This window comes from Pristiophorus japonicus, chromosome 2 (genome assembly GCF_044704955.1).
Source record: "Pristiophorus japonicus isolate sPriJap1 chromosome 2, sPriJap1.hap1, whole genome shotgun sequence".
Lineage (NCBI taxonomy): Eukaryota > Metazoa > Chordata > Chondrichthyes > Pristiophoridae > Pristiophorus > Pristiophorus japonicus.
The window spans coordinates 149651508-149670542 of record NC_091978.1 but is presented as its reverse complement, the minus strand read 5'-3'; the positions used below and the strand labels follow the sequence as shown (position 1 = coordinate 149670542).

General features: G+C 42.1%; 2 protein-coding genes across 3 annotated transcripts in view; both read right to left on the bottom strand.

The window, feature by feature from the left end:
- Positions 1–1446, bottom strand: part of aasdh (aminoadipate-semialdehyde dehydrogenase) — a 55990-nt gene extending 54544 nt beyond the window's left edge. The window contains exon 1 of one of the 2 annotated variants that reach the window (XM_070869872.1): positions 899–1446. In XM_070869872.1, the coding sequence (XP_070725973.1) occupies positions 899–1251 (353 nt within the window). In that variant the 5' untranslated portion in view covers positions 1252–1446. The remainder of the gene's footprint in view (positions 1–898) is intronic. The other variant, XM_070869863.1, reaches the window with a different exon arrangement.
- Positions 1447–5807: 4361 nt separating this feature from the next.
- The window catches only part of ppat (phosphoribosyl pyrophosphate amidotransferase), an 81606-nt gene continuing 68378 nt past the window's right edge, over positions 5808–19035 (bottom strand). The window contains exons 10-11 of the mRNA XM_070869883.1: positions 13309–13429; positions 5808–6125 (exon numbers count right to left, since the gene is read on the bottom strand). Of these exons, the coding sequence (XP_070725984.1) occupies positions 5941–6125; positions 13309–13429 (306 nt within the window). The 3' untranslated portion in view covers positions 5808–5940. The remainder of the gene's footprint in view (positions 6126–13308; positions 13430–19035) is intronic.

The window sequence follows — 19035 nt, the reverse complement described above, 5'->3', positions numbered from 1 at the left end:
TGGAAGGAAGTATACAGTGGTGTCCCCCAAGGGTTGGTATCGGGACTACTGCTCTTTTTGATTTATATTGATGACCTGGACTTGGGTATAGAGGGCATAATTTCAAAGTTGGCAGATGACACAAAGCTTGGAAATGTAGTAAACAGCAGCATATTTCAGGGGGACATAGCCAGACTGGTGAAATGGGCAAACATGTGGCAGATCAAATTTAATGTAGAACTGTGGAGTGAGAAATTATTAAATGTTGGTGTCCAGAGGGATTTGGCTGTCCTTGTACATGAAACACAAAGTTAACATGAAGATACAACAAGCAATTGGGAAGGCAAATGTTGACCTTTATTTGACAGGCAGGTGCCTCAAGAACCTGAAATTAAGACGAGGGCTGGAATTCTGGATCTCAGCCGAACATCAGAATTTCTGTGGGGTCTTGTAAGGGCTATAAACTTTGCCCTTACAATAGTTTATGAGGTGAGCAGGCCAAGGATCTGGCATAGGTTTGGCAGCAATGCACCTGGTGGACAAGGCATGCCATGCTTGTCCCCTTCAAAATCAATCCCCTTACAGGGGCTGCTGGGGATACATGCAGGTTAAACAGGCACCGTAAAACAGACCTTCCTTCTCCCCTTACCCCATGGATTTTTAACCACATTGACTCCACAGAATGACTTCATATTTCTGCTGGAAAAAATATTCAAATGAGTACTTGGTGCACTGGTACTCTACACGTCATATTAAGGGTAATGAGTAGGGCTACTCTTTATGACTACATGGGATTCCAGAATTATTACTGGTGTTTTGAGAGTGCACTCCGTCCATAAAAACCATATATTGATGATGGGTAAATAACTGGGGGGGGGGGGGGGGGAAACAGCAGCAAAAGAAAACTAAGTAGGATTACCCTAAAATGCAGCTGGGCAGGTTCACTGTAGGTTGGCAGTATAACCCAATCACATAACTCTGGCTAAAATCGCAGTGCAAATACAGCAGCTCTTTGAGTGTATTTCCCAGGCAGGTAACTTGGCTGTAGGTGTAACACAATCGAGCCCCGTCCGCCTCGCTCTCGTAACACACCGCGGTCCTCGTGCCGTGCCGCGCCGCCGCGCGCACCACCAGTTCATGCAAGCGGCCCGCACCCGCCGCCGCCTCCTCCTCCTCCTCCTCCGTCACACTCCTTACTCCGGCCGCCTCCTCCGTCACACGCCTTACTCCGGCCGCTTCTTCCTCTATATTCACCGCTGCTTTAAACATCATTAAAGGCACGTCTAGATTACAGCAACACACTTGTTACTAACAGATATCATGCAACGTCGCAAATTTAACTTGTTTGTAACCGCCGGTGCCTGGACCGTGCATTGACGGAAATAACGTCATGACGTTCACTCGTTCCGTCTCCAGTGACATGCGCAGCAGCAGGTGCGCGTGCCACAGTCACGCTTATCTGACAGGTTATCTGGTGGGAGTTCGATTGGAAAATGTAAATCCCTCTAGGATTACGATGTATGTTTATATATTTCGTTTAATTTCCACCCACAGCGAGTTAGAGGCAAAACCTGAACACTATCCGCCAAAAAGCAAAATACTGCAGTTACTGGAAATCTGAACTGAAAACAGAAAATGCTGCAAACACTCAGCGGGAGTCAGCTTCTGTGGAGCAAGGAAGGTAGAATTAACGTTTTAGGATTAATAACCCATCATAAGAACTGGAAGATGTTACAAATTAACAGTTTACAAGGAGCAACGGAGTCACGCATTAACAAGAAAAATAGTCTGCGACTAGATAAGAGGACATGATATGATTAAATGATAAAGGTTCCTAAACTTCTGCTGAGCAGCTCCCTAAGAATTTTTTTTTTGCACAATTGTCAAAAAAACATTTCTTTGTGAGGATGAAATTCTTCTAAATTTGCATATTGTTTGATAACCTGGCCAATTCTTCTTTGGCAGTCCCTCCTAGTAGAGGATGACTTGCTTCCACACTAATATGAGTTCTCAGGGGACCTCTTGTCTCTGACACAGGTGGGGCAGACAGTGGGTGGGGTGTTTGGGTTGCCGTGTGCTCCTTCCGCTTGGCTTACACGTGCTCCCAGTGAAGAGACTCGAGGTGTTCAGCACTTTCCCGGATGCTTCTCCTTCACTGCGCAGTCTTGGGCCAGGGATTCCCAGATGTCGGTAGGAATGTTGCACTTTTTCAATTACCATGAGATCAACCTACTCTCAATCATCAACAGTGATGGAAGGAGTTGTCAACTGTGCTATCAAGCAGCACTTACTGATAACCTGCTCATCAATCACAAGTCAGGAGCATGATGGAATACTCTTCACTTGCCTGGACGGGTGCAGCTCCAACAACACTCAAGAAGCTCGACAATATCCAGGACAAAGCAGAAAATGCTGGAAATTCTCAGCAGGTCAGGCAGCATCTGTGGAGAAAGAGTAAACGGAGAGAAACAGAGTTAACAAAAACGTCAACTCTGTTTCTCTCTCCCCAGATGCTGCCTGACCTGCTAAGTATTTCCAGCATTTTCTGTTTTATTCCAGCATCAGCAGTATTTTGTTTTTGTCCAGGACAAAGCAGTCCACTTGATGACCACCCACAAGCTAAACATCCACTCCCTCCAGCATTAGCAGACTGTGGCTGCTGTGTACTATCTACAGGATGTACTGCAGCAAGTTGCCAAGGCTGCGTTAGCAGCACCTCCCAAACCCACAACCTCCACTTCATATTAGAACAAGGGCAGCAGATGTATGGAAACACCATCACCTCCAAGCCACACACCTTCCTGACTTGGGACATAAGCGCCATTCGTATATGGTCGCGGGGTCAAAACCCTGGAACTCCCTACCCAACAACATTGTGGAAGCACCTCAACTCAGACTGCAGTGGTTCAAGAAGGCGGCTCACCACCTTCAAGGGAAACTATGAATGGGCAATAAATGCCTTCCTTGTCATCCACATCAAAAATGAATTTTTTTAAAAACACAAACCACCTTGCAGTAAAAATTTATGAAGCTGACCACATGGTGTTTGAGAGCAGAAGGAGGCCCAAAGCAGCAACTTTAGAGCCTCCTCACTCAAATATCAGATGGTGGCCTCTACATTTCAACTTCAGCATACAGAATTCAAGGGAACAACAGTCAGGCTGAGGCTGGTGGTAAAGATTTGCTGTTGGCATGTCATGCAAACCTATATTGAGGTGCATCTGCATCAGGCTATGTTCCCAATGTAAACATGGCATGATTTTATGATAAATGGGAGATACTGCTTAGCAGATTTAGACCCATTGGTGATAAGTTTAGAAAAATTATTTTATATACAATTTCAAGAACATACATTGATACACCTGAATACAGATATTGTAGAAACATCTATTTGATATGCTGCAACAGAACCTGGAAACCCAAGGTTGTTTTGTAATTTTATATTCTCACTATGATACTACAGAACATTTGCCTAGTAACAGCAAATGTTTGTATTAGTTAGCATGTCTTCAACCAAATTACACAAGGATGTCTTACACAATCGGTTAAAATAAACAGTCAAAAAGAGAAAATGTTGAAACCTGATGCATTTTGCATGGTAACTAAATGTTTAATGAAATATAAAGTAATAAAGGCAATAGCATGAATTAGAACACCAATCATCTACCCCGGGAATCGACATCAAACTGAATTCAAATCTCTAATGACCAAAACAGATCCCACATAGTAAAATAAAAAGAATAAACTTGCATTTATACAACAGCCTTTCACAATCTCAGAACATCTCAAAGCACTTCAAATACAATGGGTTACTTTGAAGTGTAGCAGTTATTATGTAGGCAAATGTGGCAACTAAATTACTCACAGCAAGGCCCCACAAACAAAAAATGAGATAAATGATCAGCTATTTTTTGTATGTCATTGGTTGAGGAACAAATTGGGCAGGACACTGGTAAAATTTCACTGTTCTTCTTTGAATAGTGCCTTGGGATCATTTAAATACATTTGAACAGCCCGATAGGGCCTCAGTTTAATGTCTCACCCAAAAGATGGCATCTCTGACAATGCAGTACTCCATAAGAACTGTACTGAAGTGCCGACCTAGATAATAAAAAACTACAAATGCTGTAATCCAAAACAAAGTGTTACCCAAAACATCAATAAACTGTATTTTTTGTTTGCTGAATCACCTGCTGTGTATTTCAAACATTTAAATGTTTTTAGTTAAGATCCCAAGTGGAACTGAAGAGCATTATTACTCAAATCCCAAAAGGTCACAATTTTGCAAACACAAAAGTTATTCAATTTCAAACTCATTCAAAACAAAGTGGACAGAAGCATCGTACTGGCACAACTAAAGATGGTCTTCTGCCATTTTGGGTCAGAGGCCACTGTCAAAGCCACGGCTATGGAGCTAAACATTTTATTTAGTCTGATATGCAGGACAAAATGTAGAAATGTTCAATTTTCCAGCATGGATATTCCACACCTAAAGAATGCTTAAATTGGTTGGTATTGCCATGCAAAATGATTGTACGACTAGAAGATAAAAAATTTAAGAGAACTGGTTTCATTTTCTCTAACAATATAGTCAATTTTCCAAAAGAAGGCAATAATACAAGTCAGATAAATAGTTAGGTTACAATGTATTAAAACAAAACGATAAACTGATAGAATTTCTAAAAGTACAAATGATTTATTATGTCAATTCATCTTAAGAGCTCTCGGTGATCATGAAGGGGGAAAAGTTAACTTTTTTTTTAAAAACTTGATTGTGACCAGAAGTTACACAAGGGAATTAATGGACTCAATATGACTCCTTTATGTACATTTCTCATATGAAAGTTTTTTTTGTAAGACAAAGACAGTAATTTCTTTCTGAACTGTGCACAGTTTCATTAATTGGTACTCTATAATCAAAAATATAGGTATTTGAAAGCTTTACTTCACACTGAAAGGAAAACTCTTGCACCTGAGAATGAAAGGCACATTACGTTTCATAACTACAGAACATTCTGATCCAGAAAAGCTAAGAATGGCTTTTCCATTTAAACCACAAGGCATCCTTTGCCAATTTAAGTAGATAATGAGCTAGGGTAGTCACTCCAAGGTTATTTGGACAATCAAAATCTCTAAATATACTTAAACATACTTAACAACTATATTTAATTGTAACTCAATAGGCTGAAATAATATAACTCAAACAAAAATTATAATTACCAGTAAAATCCTGTCAGCTGACTACATCATAACCTTGATCTAATGGCATATTACAAAACATCATGCCCTTTATTACTCATATGTGACCAGAAGCTACACAACAAAATTCAGCAGTCTTAAGGATGGTTAGAGAAGACACAAAACTCTAGATTAAAAAAATATATATATACACACACACATTATTTGGTAATATTGTATGTTCAAGGCTGCAACACACTCTTGTAATTTATGAATCAGATCTTGTAAAACACATCCCGTGTTGGTGAGTTTCCCCACAATAAGCAATTGCATCAGGAAGCGAATCATTTTTAATTCAATCATTTTCAACCAAAGTATTTTTGACAATAATTGAAAATGTGTTTACTCTGCAGTTAGATTGATTTCCAATAACAGTAATTCATTTAACAGTCCGCATGAAACAAATAATAGCTGTCTACATCTCTACAACTGAGGGACACATTCTTACTTGCAATATACCATGGAGGTGCTAATAGAATGTCATTGAGGACTTTGATTTGTGTGTGCATAGTGTAAATAATGGTGGCACCACTAAAAAAAGACATACATGGAAATACCTAGAGGCAGATTGAAAATACTCAACTGATACAAACTGACAAAAAATACCTTTATATGGAGTCTGACTGGAAAATAACAGAGCACCCATCATGTCCTTTCAGGTTGTATTCAAATCTGCAAACATTTCACTGCTGAATCACTCAGAACTATACAATCAAAGCAACTTCACCATTCAAGCTCAACCGGGTATTTTCCTGTGAGACAAGCAGTACAGTGACCCGTTTGTCTAGAAGATGATTTTTTGTCATTTTCAGTATTGTTTAGGATGGAATTTGCTCGCAGGCTCTTAATCCCCTCTTGTACAGCAGATACCAATCCATCAACGGAGAGATAAACCACACTATTTGCTCCTACAAAACACAGGAAAACAAGATTTTAAGAAAGTTTAATTATCAAAATATTTTAGTATAGTTAAAAAAAAGTTGAGTCATTAGCACAACTGTCTAAATACAAGCAGCAGTACTTTTCACAAAATAAAAATGATCACACACTGCAATAGCTACAGCAAACTGATAATACTCTGAGTGGACCCTTTAAACACTTTATTCAACATATTGATTCAGAAACAAAATCAAATCCTCAGATTTAATGCCATATAAACCAATTATTGTACTCAGAAAAAGACGAATCCTGAGAAAAGTTTAAAAAACACAACTCCAATTAATAGAAATGTGCCTGAAAGATTAGCCAGTTCAACAAATGCTACTCTCAAGAGGCATAAATTAAATTTTTTGAGTACAAACATCAAATAGTCCGGTATAGATGCGTTTTTGAGGTATGAACACTGGAGAAATTGTACGGCATCTTTTTTTTTTTAAAAGGAATTAAAATTCCTCTTTCCCCTCGCCAAACAACTCTTACAAGCCATATAACTGGTTGCTATCAAGCAAGTAGATATTGAGCATTGTGAGTGGTGAGGAAGGACATTCTTGCTATTGAGGGAGTGCAGCGAAGGTTCACCAGACTGATTCCCGGGATGGCGGGACTGACCTATCAAGAAAGACTGGATCAACTGGGCTTGTATTCACTGGAGTTCAGAAGAATGAGAGGGGACCTCATAGAAACATTTAAAATTCTGACGGGGTTAGACAGGTTAGATGCAGGAAGAATGTTCCCAATGTTGGGGAAGTCCAGAACCAGAGGTCACAGTCTAAGGATAAGGGGTAAGCCATTTAGGACCGAGATGCGGAGGAACTTCTTCACCCAGAGAGTGGTGAACCTGTGGAATTCTCTACCACAGAAAGTTGTTGAGGCCAATTCACTAAATATATTCAAAAAGGAGTTAGATGAGGTCCTTACTACTAGGGGGAATCAAAGGGTATGGCGAGAAAGCAGGAATGGAGTACTGAAGTTGAATGTTCAGCCATGAACTCATTGAATGGCGGTGCAGGCTAGAAGGGCCGAATGGCCTACTCCTGCACCTATTTTCTATGTTTCTATGTAACTCCCATTAAAACAAAGACACAGATCGCTTACAAGAGCGCCCAACGCTACTGAACCCAAGAAATTATCTGTGATAGACCCAAATTTGTCAGACCTTACACCTGTTGCAGTTGGGTAGATTATTATAAATAAATATAAATATACACATATATACCAGCTAGGTAAAAAACACTTATTTTTGTAAATAAGAGACAGTATGAATTCCATTTTCCTCAAATTCCACTCATGGTATTTTTATGCACCCATTTATGTAAATCAAAGATTGGAATGAGAAGCCCCAGAAGGCTGATTCAGTACTCCCAATGGGGAGTGGCACTCACAGGGAGACCTGGCGGAAAACAATGGAAGTACAGCCTGTGTTTTACCTCTGATTAATTTTAATGGATAGAAAGTCATGAATTTCATGCTGATGATTTCCCACCATGGCTTGCTGAAAGTGCCGCTCCCTATGAGCGCTACTCCCAAGTGGGGGCATGGAATTCACCTCTAGTTGTACAGATAATAAGGTGGTACAATGGTTGAATGAGTTTAAATGAGACAAGATGGCAAAGAAGAAATAAATCAGAATATGGGAAGGCAATAAAATGAAAAATTGGCAAACCAAGGAAATTCAAACTAAAATATATATCAATGCAGAGAACAAACAAAAATGAAATGAAAACTAGTGATTAAAATAGAACATCATGACATAAAAGCAGTAACTGAAATGTGGCTGCCAGCTAGACCTGGATTGGCAATTATATATACCTGCGTATATAACTTTCAAAAGGGACAAGGAAAGAAGAACGGGAGAAAGCATAGCAAAATTAATTAGAAACAACATCACAGCACTAGGGTGTAAGGATTTAAATTGGGAAGTGGTCCAAACAGAATCCCTTTGAATTGCAGCAAGGGATCAGACACATTACTGGGATTAATAGTGGAAAAGAAATTGAGGATGAAATTTGTAGATTAGAGATGCGCAATTAAAAATTGAGTCATAACTGAAGAACTTTTTACATTATCTAAAAATAAACTGGGATGGGGAATATGATTATGGTGAGAAAAGGGAGGGTTTTTTTGGCAATATGCATGACTCAATGGGCTAGAAATTCATCAAAAACCGCTACCACCGGTTTTTGCGGATCGAGTTTTTTTTTACCGCTGAAATACCGCTATGACTGAAGGCCGCTAGTTTGGTCAAACGTTGACCAGTGGTGGCGGTAGCAGTTTTTTCAGTCTTGCACGATTCGAGTTTTTGGCGCCAAAAAGAAATGGACCTTCTGCAGATGCACAATTCTTCCCCCCCCCCCCACGATTCTGGTCAGAGTCAGAGTGTGCCCGCGCATGCGCAGTACACCCAGCTCTGAGTCATCCATTTTTGAGAGAAGTTTGAAGTGAGAAGATGCAGCAAGCTGAGCTAACAAGGCTGAGGGCCAGAAAATTTAACTTAGATACCCATGAGGTACTTGTGACAGCTGTAGAGAGCAGAAGGGGCAAGGAGGTGTCCTCAGCAGATGACATCTACCGGGACTTCCAGCAATGCAGAAAGCGGTGGAATGACCTTTGCGTGTCCGCAAAAGTAATACTTTTATTCATGCACTCCTTGGTTACTTAAATTGTAAATCTGACACATGTTGCTGTAGGTAGGCTTAGTGTTGCACCTTATTTGCCATGAATGATCTTTACACATTAGTAAGAGGGTTTCTGAGATCCTAAAAGATGTTTCTGCACTTCGATGACTTCCTCATGAACCACATAAAGCTTAATGGGACATTAAACAGAGGACTGTATTAAATGCACAGTATGTTAAAAGTGATTTGATGGCTATCTGTGTGTGCCAATAGGAAGGTTCTCAGTAATAAAGTGCAGCAAAGAGGCAAACCAAAGCAACATTTGGGAAATTGTGACCACTATTAAATTTAATATTAAGAACAGAAAAGGAAAGATTCAAGCTCAAAGGTAGTTGATTGGAATAAAGCATTTTGGGACATTCTGATAAAGCATTAAGGCGCTATATAAATGCAAGTTATTTTTTCTTTCAGAAAAGAAAGAAAAGCCTTTGGAACCAAAAGGGCAGATAATGAAAAAGAAAGCCAAGACAAATTTAAGTACAGGATAGCTGCAAAATAGATTAGAACAGTTAAGGAGTCTGAAGGAAAATTAGCAAAAAACAAAAAGGCAAAAGAAAGGCTTTTTATTGGTAGATTAGTAATAAATGAATAGTAACATTTGGGCTAAGACAGAAATTAAGGAGGAAGGCTTGTAGTGGAGTTTGAAGGAATGGTAGAGATAAGTACTTTAGTTCACACAGAAGATTGATAATTGAGATTGTAGAACCATCAGTGGTGAGTGTAGAACAGGTAGTGGAGATTATTATTCAAAAATAGATGTTATTAAAGAAGTTACTCAAACCTGAGGTGGACAAATTACCAGTACTTGATAGTTTACATTTGAGGGCCCTGAGGGAAACTTAGGAAGAAATAGTCAAAGCTCTGACTGTAATTTTCCAAAGTTCTTCTGAAAGGGACATTTTGCTGGAAGACTGGAAGGTCACAAATGTGACAGAAAAAGAAAATTATAAGCTACTTAATCTTACTTCAGCTGTTGATAAACTACTAGTCTAGGGCTCAAGTTCCGGCTCAAGTTGCTCCTATTTTTTTTGGAGTAACTAGTTTAGAATGGAGTATCTTAGAAATTGCGGCCCCAAGTTTCCACATGATTTGCTCCTGATTTTTAGGAGCAACTGGTGGAGAACGGACTATCTTAGAAATCGCAATTCTCCACATTTTTTTTCTGCAGTTCTAGTCAGTTAGAACAGTTTCACTTTGGAACAGTATGTTTTCTTCAAAAGGAGGCGTGTCCGGCCACTGACGCCTGATTTCAAAGTTTCCACAGTGAAAACGTACTCCAAACTAACTTAGAATGGAGCAAGTGAAGATTTTTGTAGAACTGAAAAAACCTTGTCTACACATTAAAAAATCAGGCGCAGGTTACAAATTAGACGTCCGGAACGAGGTGTGCGGGGGGGGGGGGAGGGGGAGGGGAAGGGAAGTCATTAAATTCTACAATAAATCCTTATTTATACTTGTACAAATATTATGCAAATAAATCCAACCTGAATAAAAATTTATAAGCAAAGAAAAGATTAAATAAACCATCTTCCTACCTGTGTGAAAGTGCTTCAGGCAGGGAGAATGTTGCAGGAAGCCTCACAGGTTGAGGCAGCCGTTCCCGACGGCAGTGGGGGGGGGGGGGGAGGGGGAGATGGAGTGAGGGCCCGACCGACCGCAGCGGGCGGGGGGGGGAGGCAGGGAGGAGGAGGCAGCCATTCCCAACGGCATGGGGGGGGGGGGAAAGGATGGAGTGAGGGCCCGACCGACCACAGCGGGGGGGAGGCAGGGAGGAGGAGGCAGCTGTTCCCGACAGCGGGGGGGGGGGGGGGGGGGGGGTGAGGGAGTGAGGGCCCGACCGACTGCAGCGGGGGGGGGCGGAGGCAGCCGTTCCCGACGGCCGGGGGGGGGGATGGAGTGAGGGCCCGACCGACCGCAGCGGGGGGGAGGCAGGGAGAAGGAGGCAGCCGTTCCCGACGGCGGGGAGGAGGCAGTGAGAAGGCTGCAGGAAACCTCAGAAGTTGAGGCAGCCATTCCCGACGGCGGGGGTGGGGGGGCAGGCCGTCGGGAAATGGCTGCCTCAACTTCTGAGGCTTCCTGCAGCCTTCTCACTGCTGAAAGAAGCCTCAGTGCTGATCATGGAAGGGCAATGTGCTTTTATTAAACAATGTTCAAAAATTAAACAGCTACAAAGAACTACAAAAATGGCCGAGTGCCAATGTTTCCTTCACACTGCGCGTGCGCGAACGCTCCAACGCACACGCGCAGGGTTGCCGGCACGAAAAAAACTAATTTAAATGGTACCCGCCCCCTCCCACTTACAAAATCGACGTGAGTAGTAGGCTCCGCCCCCTGGGCACCGTGCCAAGCTGTCATGGAGCTGCAGGGCGCTCCAGAATCGCGCGGTTTTTTTCAGGCGCCGTTTTCGGCGCGAAAAACGGGTGCCCAGCTCAGAGGGGCGCCCGATTTCTACCGTGTGGAAACTTGGGGCCTGCAGTTCTCGGCATTTAGTTTGCTCCAATTCTCGTGAGTTAGAATAGTTTCGCTTTAGAACAGTTTTTTTCCCAAAAGGGGGCGTTACCAGCCACTTACGTCTGTTTTGCAAGTTTAGGCAGCGAAAACTTACTCCAAACTAACTTAGAATGGAGTAAGTGTAGATTTTTGTACGCTCAGAAAAACCTTGCCTACACTTAGAAAATTAGGCGCAGGGAACAAAAGATGGGGGGGATGGGTGACGGGGGAGGGAAGTTTACAAGCATTAAACACTTCACTTTTACAAATAAAGAGCCATCATCAATAATAAATGATCAATAAGTCAACCAATAAATCAATCACTAATGTTTTGAAAATGATTACACCATCCCACACCATAACTATTTTTGATGTAGTAAATTTGCTAATTAACTGTTGACATGTCTAATTACAATTATCTCAGCCAGTTCCTCTGAATGTACGTCTTGGATTACAAGCTTACTGCTTCATGCATTGCTAAATCAGACGTGCTTCAGAACTGCCCCTCCTTTACCATATTGATTGCTTTCACATAATCCTTGGTAAACTAACATAAATCTACACGCAACAGGTAGGTGGCGATAAAAGCTGCATAAAGTACTTTAAAACATCCAGTAACACAGGATCTTTACACCCTCAAGTGATTTTTGTATAGTTTAGCAAATTATTTGAAGCTGTCTGCACAACAATACATTTTTAGCTTTGTCATTATAACCCCCAAATGGCTGAGCCATTGTGAGAAAGCTCATTGTAATTGCTTCTTCAGAAATTAATGCAAAAACACACAACTCCATGGGGTGGGGGAGAACACACATGTTTAGGAACAAGCCCATCCCTTTTTAAATAATGTCAACCCCAGAAACCCAACTTTTCCCCATACCCTTTAATCATTTTCTCTCCAAAAACTTATCTTAAACTCATTTATATTATTTCTCTCTATTGCTCTCTCTCTCTCTCTTGAGCAACTTCTTCCTCAATGTCATTACTCTTTGTGTAAATAAATGCTCACTGACTTCCCTCCTTGTTCCATGATACAATAATAAGACATGGATTTGGGATGGTGCAGGCTTGATGATTCAAAAGGCCCTTTCTCATTCCAGACTTTATGTTCTTTATAGTACTCCCGGCTGAACGCGGCAGGCACTGTTCCCGCAGGTCGCGGCGGGGAGCCCATTCGGCCAGGGCTAGGGACGGCGTGCTTCGGGCCCCTCCCAAACAGCCTGCACAGATTTGGCAGCGAGGAGCTACTGCACATGCGCGTGCGCACTCTAGCATGCATGTGCAGAGGTCCCGGCACTGTTTTCAGCACAGGGACCTGGCTCCGTCCGCCTCCGCCCCCCCCTCCCCGATTCTTGTGCTGCGCTACGCTGAGGGTCTTCATCGTTCCAGCTGTGGAGAGAATAGCAAGGTAACTTTTAAGCGCAGTTTTTGTTCTAAAAAGTTGGTGCACCTCCTAAGCATGGGGGCAAACTTGGGCCCATTAATACAGCAGTAAATTACTAAACACTTGGAGAAATTAGCTAATCAGGACCAGTCAGCAGGGATTTCTAAAAGGCTGGTGTGCTTGACCATCCTTACAGAATTCTTTGAAGAAAAAATGGGGTACAGTTATCGGAAATGCAGTGGAAGTGGTCTATTTAAATTTCCAAAATATATTTGATAAGATATACATTTATGACAAAAATAAATGTGCACTGTAATGCCTGTGTAGACAATACTAATTTGGTTGCTCTTATAAGCAATCAATTTAGTGTCTTTGGCATGTGCATCAATAAGGCAAGGAGTAAAATTATGCATTCAGAAATTCTGCTAATGAACATTGGTCCACCATTAATGAAACAAACAAAAAAAACATTTCAATATAATTTCACTACTCCCTACCTAAGAAGCAACAGTGAGATCATGAGAGGTCCATAACTTTATTACCAACACTATCAGATTGACAGTAAATTCTACTTTTCATGGCAAAACCGAAATCTCAACAAACCTATATAGCCTGCAAGGTCTTCAAATTCTGGTTTGTTGGCAATCAGTTCTTCTTTTGTTGGAATGTTAATTCCCATATAACAAGGAAATCTTATTGGAGGTGAAGCCACACGGATGTGTACCTATAAAAGCAATTTCATAAAGATAAGAAACCAAAGATGTATTCAATGCTTCTCAGTTGAAGAAAAACAACCAATTAAAACCCTACACGGGCATTACAGTGCACATCTAACATTCCAACAAAAGAGCTAGTGAGTACAGAAACATAGAAAATACAGGAGCAGGCCATTTGGCCCTTGGAGCCTGCATCACCATTCAATATGATCATGGCTGATCATGGAACTTCAGTACCCCACTCCTGCCTTCTCTCCATACCCCCTGATCCCTTTAGCCATAAGGGCCACATCTAACTCCCTTTTGAATACATCCAACGAAGTGGACTCAACAACTTTCTGTGGTAGAGAATTCCATAGGTTCACAATTCTCTGAAAAAGTTTCTCCTCATCTCGGTCCTAGATGGCTTACCCCTTATCCTTAGACTGTGAGCCCTGGTTCTGGTCTTCCCCAACATCGAGAACATTCTTGCATTTAACCTGTCCAATCCCATCAGAATTTGATATGCTTCTATGAGATCCCCTCTCATTCTGCAAAATTCCGAATGTAAGCCTAGTCGATCCAGTCTTTCTTCATATGTCAGTCTTGCCATCCCGGGAATCAGTCTGGTGAACCTTCGCTGCACTCCCTCAATAGAAAGAATATACTTCCTCAGAGATCGGAGGATAGAGCAGATGAATGCATGGTTGGAGAGATGGTGCAGGAGGGAGGGCTTCAGATTCCTGGGACATTGGGATCAGTTCTGGGGGAGGTGGGACCTTACAGGCTGGACGGTTTGCACCTCAATAGAGTCGGGATCATTGTTCTCATGGGGGTTGTTTGCTACTGCTGTTGGGGAGGATTTAAACTAATTTGGCTGGGGGATGGGCACCAGGTTGTAGCATTAGAAAGGAGAAACAAAGTGCACAAAGGATGGGAAGAGACAGATATCACTGGAGTAAGAAATAGTAAGGTATTAGGTGGGGTCAGAATAAGAGAGAATACAAGAAGGTCTAAGATAATTTACAGCGCATGTGCGATAATGCATGGTGTGGTAAATAAGGTTGGTGAGCTGCAGGTGCAAATAGCCACATGGAAATAGGATGTCGTGGCGATAACAAAGATCTGGTTCAAAAAAGGGCAGGATTGGGATTTTAGGAGCAAATTTGCAGGGAAATTACAGAGAGGTGCTAGAACTATAGAGTAGTAATAATGGGAGACTTCAATTATCCTAATATAGACTGGAATAGTAATAGTGTAAAGGGCAGAGAGGGGGAAGAATTTCTGAAGTGTGTTCAGGAGAACTTATCTGGTTTTTTGCCTCTCCCAGGAGATCGCACAGCTACGGGTGAGGAGAACTCTGCTGTGTGACATCGCAGGTAAGACAGGTAAGTGATTGTGGGCTAAGTTTTTCTTTAAATTAACATATAGCATATAACTAAATACTAAAAACTAACTTTTATTTGTTTAACTAATTTAATAAACTATATAGGGTAACTACTTGATTAACGCTAAACTAATTAATTAAATAATATAATGGGAAAACAGGAGATGTGTTGCTGCTGCGATATATGGGAGCTTCTGGACATTTTGGTCCAGGGCGACTACATGTGCGGTAAGTGCCTGCAGCTCAATGAACTTCGGCTCAGAGTTGAGGAACTGGAGTCCGAACAACAGACACTGCGAGACATCAGGGAGGGAGAAAGTTACCCGGACCTTTTGTTCCAGGAGGCAGCCACACCCTCCAGATTAAATACTTTAGAATTGACACGTGGTCAGGGACAGGAGGGTGTGACTGCGAGTGAAGCAGATAAGGGGATCCAGGAGGTAGTATTGCAGGAGCCTCAGTCCCTGCACTTGTCTAATAGATTTGAGGTTCTTGCAACCGTTGTGGACAAGTGTGCAGACTGCGGGGTGGATGAGCAGACTGACCAAGGCACCGTGGTGCAGAAAGCCATTCAAGTGGTGAGAGTAAAGAGGCAGGTGGTTGTAGTAGGGGACAGTATAGTTAGGGGGATAGATAGGGTTCTCCGTAGCTGAGAGCATGGATCCTGAAGGCTGTATTGCCTACCCGGTGCCAGGGTAAAGGACATCGCCTCCTGGCTGGAGAAGAACTAGGAGTGGGAGGGAGAGGTATACCAGTTGTCGTGGTACACGTAGATACCAATAACATAGGTAGGACAAAACAAAGAGGTTCTGCTAAAAGAACAGTTAGGGACTAAGTGGAAAAGCAGAACCACAAAGGTAATAATCTCTGCATTATTACCTAAGCCACAAGCAAATTGGCATAAGGTCAATAGAATCAGGGAGATGAATGCATGGCTCAGAGGTTGGTGTGAGAGAAGTGGGTTTCGATTCATGGGGCACTGGCACCAATACTCGGGGAAGAGAACGCTGTTCCGTAGGGACGGACTATACCTGAACTATTCTGGGACCAGAGTTCTAGCGAACTGACTATTTAGGGAGATAGATAGGGCTTTAAACTAAATAAGGGCGGGTGGGGGGAGGACGGTCGCAGTAGAGAACAATCTAGAATGATAAAGAGAAAAGAAAAGGAAGCAATGCAGGAAAGTGATTGAGGTAAGGATAACCAGATGATGTTAGGAAGGGACAGAGCATACAAACAAAAAAGTGCACGAACAAATAGGGTGCAGGTAAGAAAAAAATGATAAGACAAAGAGGGCTATAGTACAAAATAATGTTAAGATATCTAATAATGTTAAAAAGACAAATTTAAAAGCATTGTATCTGAATGCACGAAGCATCTGTAATAAGGTAGACGAATTAACAGCGCAAATAGATGTAAACAGATACAATATAGTTGCAATTTAGGAGACATGGTTGCAGTGTGACCAAGGTTGGGAACTGAATATCCAAGGTTATTCGATATTTAGGAAGGACAGACAAAAAGGAAGATGGGGTGGTGTGGGGTTGTTAGTAAAGGATGAAATCAGAGCAATAGTGAGAAAGGATATTGGCTCAGAAAATCAAGATGTAGAATCAGTATGGGTAGAGCTAAGGAGCACCAAGGGGCAGAAAACATTGGTGGGAGTTGGCTCCAAGCAATAGTGATAGTGTAGGGGACGGCATCAAACAGGAAATTAGTAATGCATGTTACATGGGTACTACAGTAATCGTAGGTGACTTTAATCTACATATAGACTGGCCAAACCAAATTAGTAATAATACTGTGGCAGATGAATTCCTGGAGTGTGTACAAGATGGTTTTCTACACCAGTATGTTCGGGAGCCTACTAGGGAACAAGCTATCCTAGATTGGATATTGTGTAATGAGATGGGGTTAATTAGCAGTCTTGTTGTGCGGGGTCCTTTAGGGAAGAGTGACCATAACATGTTTGAATTTCTTATTAAGATGGAAAGTGAAGTAGTCCAATCCGAAACTAAAGATCCCAAATCTAAACAAATGAAACTACGAAGGTATGAGGAATGAATTGGCCATGATAGATTGGGAAGATTCATTCAAAGGCATGATGGTGGATAGGCAATGGCTAATATTTAAAGAACGAATGCATGAATTGCAACAGTTGTACATTCCTTTCTGGCGTAAAAACACAAAAGGAAAAGTGGCCCACCCATGGCTAACAAAAGAAATTAAGGATAGTATTAGATCCCAAGAGGAGTTATACAAAGTTGCCAGAAAAAGTAGCAACCCTAAGGATTGGGAGCAGTTTAGAATTCAGCAAAAAAGGACCAAGAGATTGATTAAGAAGGGAAAAATAAGAGTATGAGAGTAAACTTGCAAGGAACATAAAAACCGACTGCAAAAGTTTCTACAAGTACGTACAAAGAAAAAGATTAGTGAAGACAAATGTAGGTCCTTTACAGACAAAAACAGGAGAATTTGTAATGGGGAACAAGGAAATGGCAGAACAATTAAATAAATACTTTGGTTCTGTCTTCACAGAAGAGGACACAAATAACGTCTCAGAAATGCTAGGGAACCAAGGGTCTAGTAAGCAAGAGGAATTAAAGGAAATGATTATTCGTAAGAAAATAGTGTTGGAAAAACTAATGGGACTGAAGGCAGATAGATCCCCAGGGCCTGCTGATCTGCATCCCAGAGTACTAAAAGAGGTAGCCATGGAAATAGTAGATGCGTTGGAGAGGGAAAACCGGGAACTACAGACCGGTTAGCCTATCATAGAAACATAGAAATTTACAGCGCAGGACGCCATTTCAGCCCATCGTGTCTGCGCCGGCCGACAAAGAGCCGCACGGCCCTTGGTCAACAGCCCTAAAGGTTACATATAAACCTATGAACAATGACGGAAAGGCAAAGAGCACCCAGCCCAACCAGTCCGTCTCATACAACTGCGACACCCCCTATACTGAAACATTCTACACTCCACCCCAACCGGAGCCATAATGATCTCCTGGGAGAGGCAAAAACCAGATAAAAACCCAGGCCAATTTAGGGAGAAAAAATCTGGGAAAATTCCTCTCCAATCCAGGCGATCGAAACTAGCCCAGGAGATCACCCTGGCTGTATTCTATTCCCTGCAGTACTTACCATTATATCTGCGCCATCCAACAAAAGGTCATCCAGTCCAATCCCAATTACCAGCTCTAGGTCCGTAACCCTGCAAGTTACTGCACTTCAAGATCCCATCCAACAAAAAGTGGTGAAGGTTTCTGCATTCACATAGAAACATAGAAAATAGGTGCAGGAGTAGGCCATTCGGCCCTTCTACCTGCACCGCCATTCAATGAGTTCATGGCTGAACATGCAACTTCAGTACCCCATTCCTGCTTTCTCACCATACCCCTTGATTCCCCTAGTAGTAAGGACTTCATCTAACTCCTTTTTGAATATATTTAGTGAATTGGCCTCAACAACTTTCTGTGGTAGAGAATTCCACAGGTTCACCACTCTCTGGGTGAAGAAATTCCTCCTCATCTCGGTCCTAAATGGCTTACCCCTTATCCTTAGACTGTGTCCCCTGGTTCTGGACTTCCCCAACATTGGGAACATTCTTCCTGCATCTAACCTGTCTAACCCCGTCAGAATTTTAAACGTTTCTATGAGATCCCCTCTCATTCTTCTGAACTCCAGTGAATACAAGCCCAGTTGATCCAATCTTTCTTGATAGGTCAGTCCCGCCATCCCGGGAATCAGTCTGGTGAACCTTCGCTGCACTCCCTCAATAGCAAGTATGTCCTTCCTCAGGTTAGGAGACCAAAACTGTACACAATACTCCAGGTGTGGCCTCACCAAGGCCCTGTACAATTGTAGCAACACCTCCCTGCCCTTGTACTCAAATCCCCTCGCTATGAAGGCCAACATGCCATTTGCTTTCTTAACCGCCTGCTGTACCTGCATGCCAACCTTCAATGACTGATGTACCATGACACCCAGGTCTCTTTGCACCTCCCCTTTTCCTAATCTGTCACCATTCAGATAATAGTCTGTCTCTCTGTTTTTACCACCAAAGTGGATAACCTCACATTTATCCACATTATACTTCATCTGCCATGCATTTGCCCACTCACCTAACCTATCCAAGTCACTCTGCAGCCTCATAGAATCCTCCTTGCAGCTCACACTGCCACCCAACTTAGTGTCATCCGCAAATTTGGAGATACTACATTTAATCCCCTCGTCTAAATCATTAAT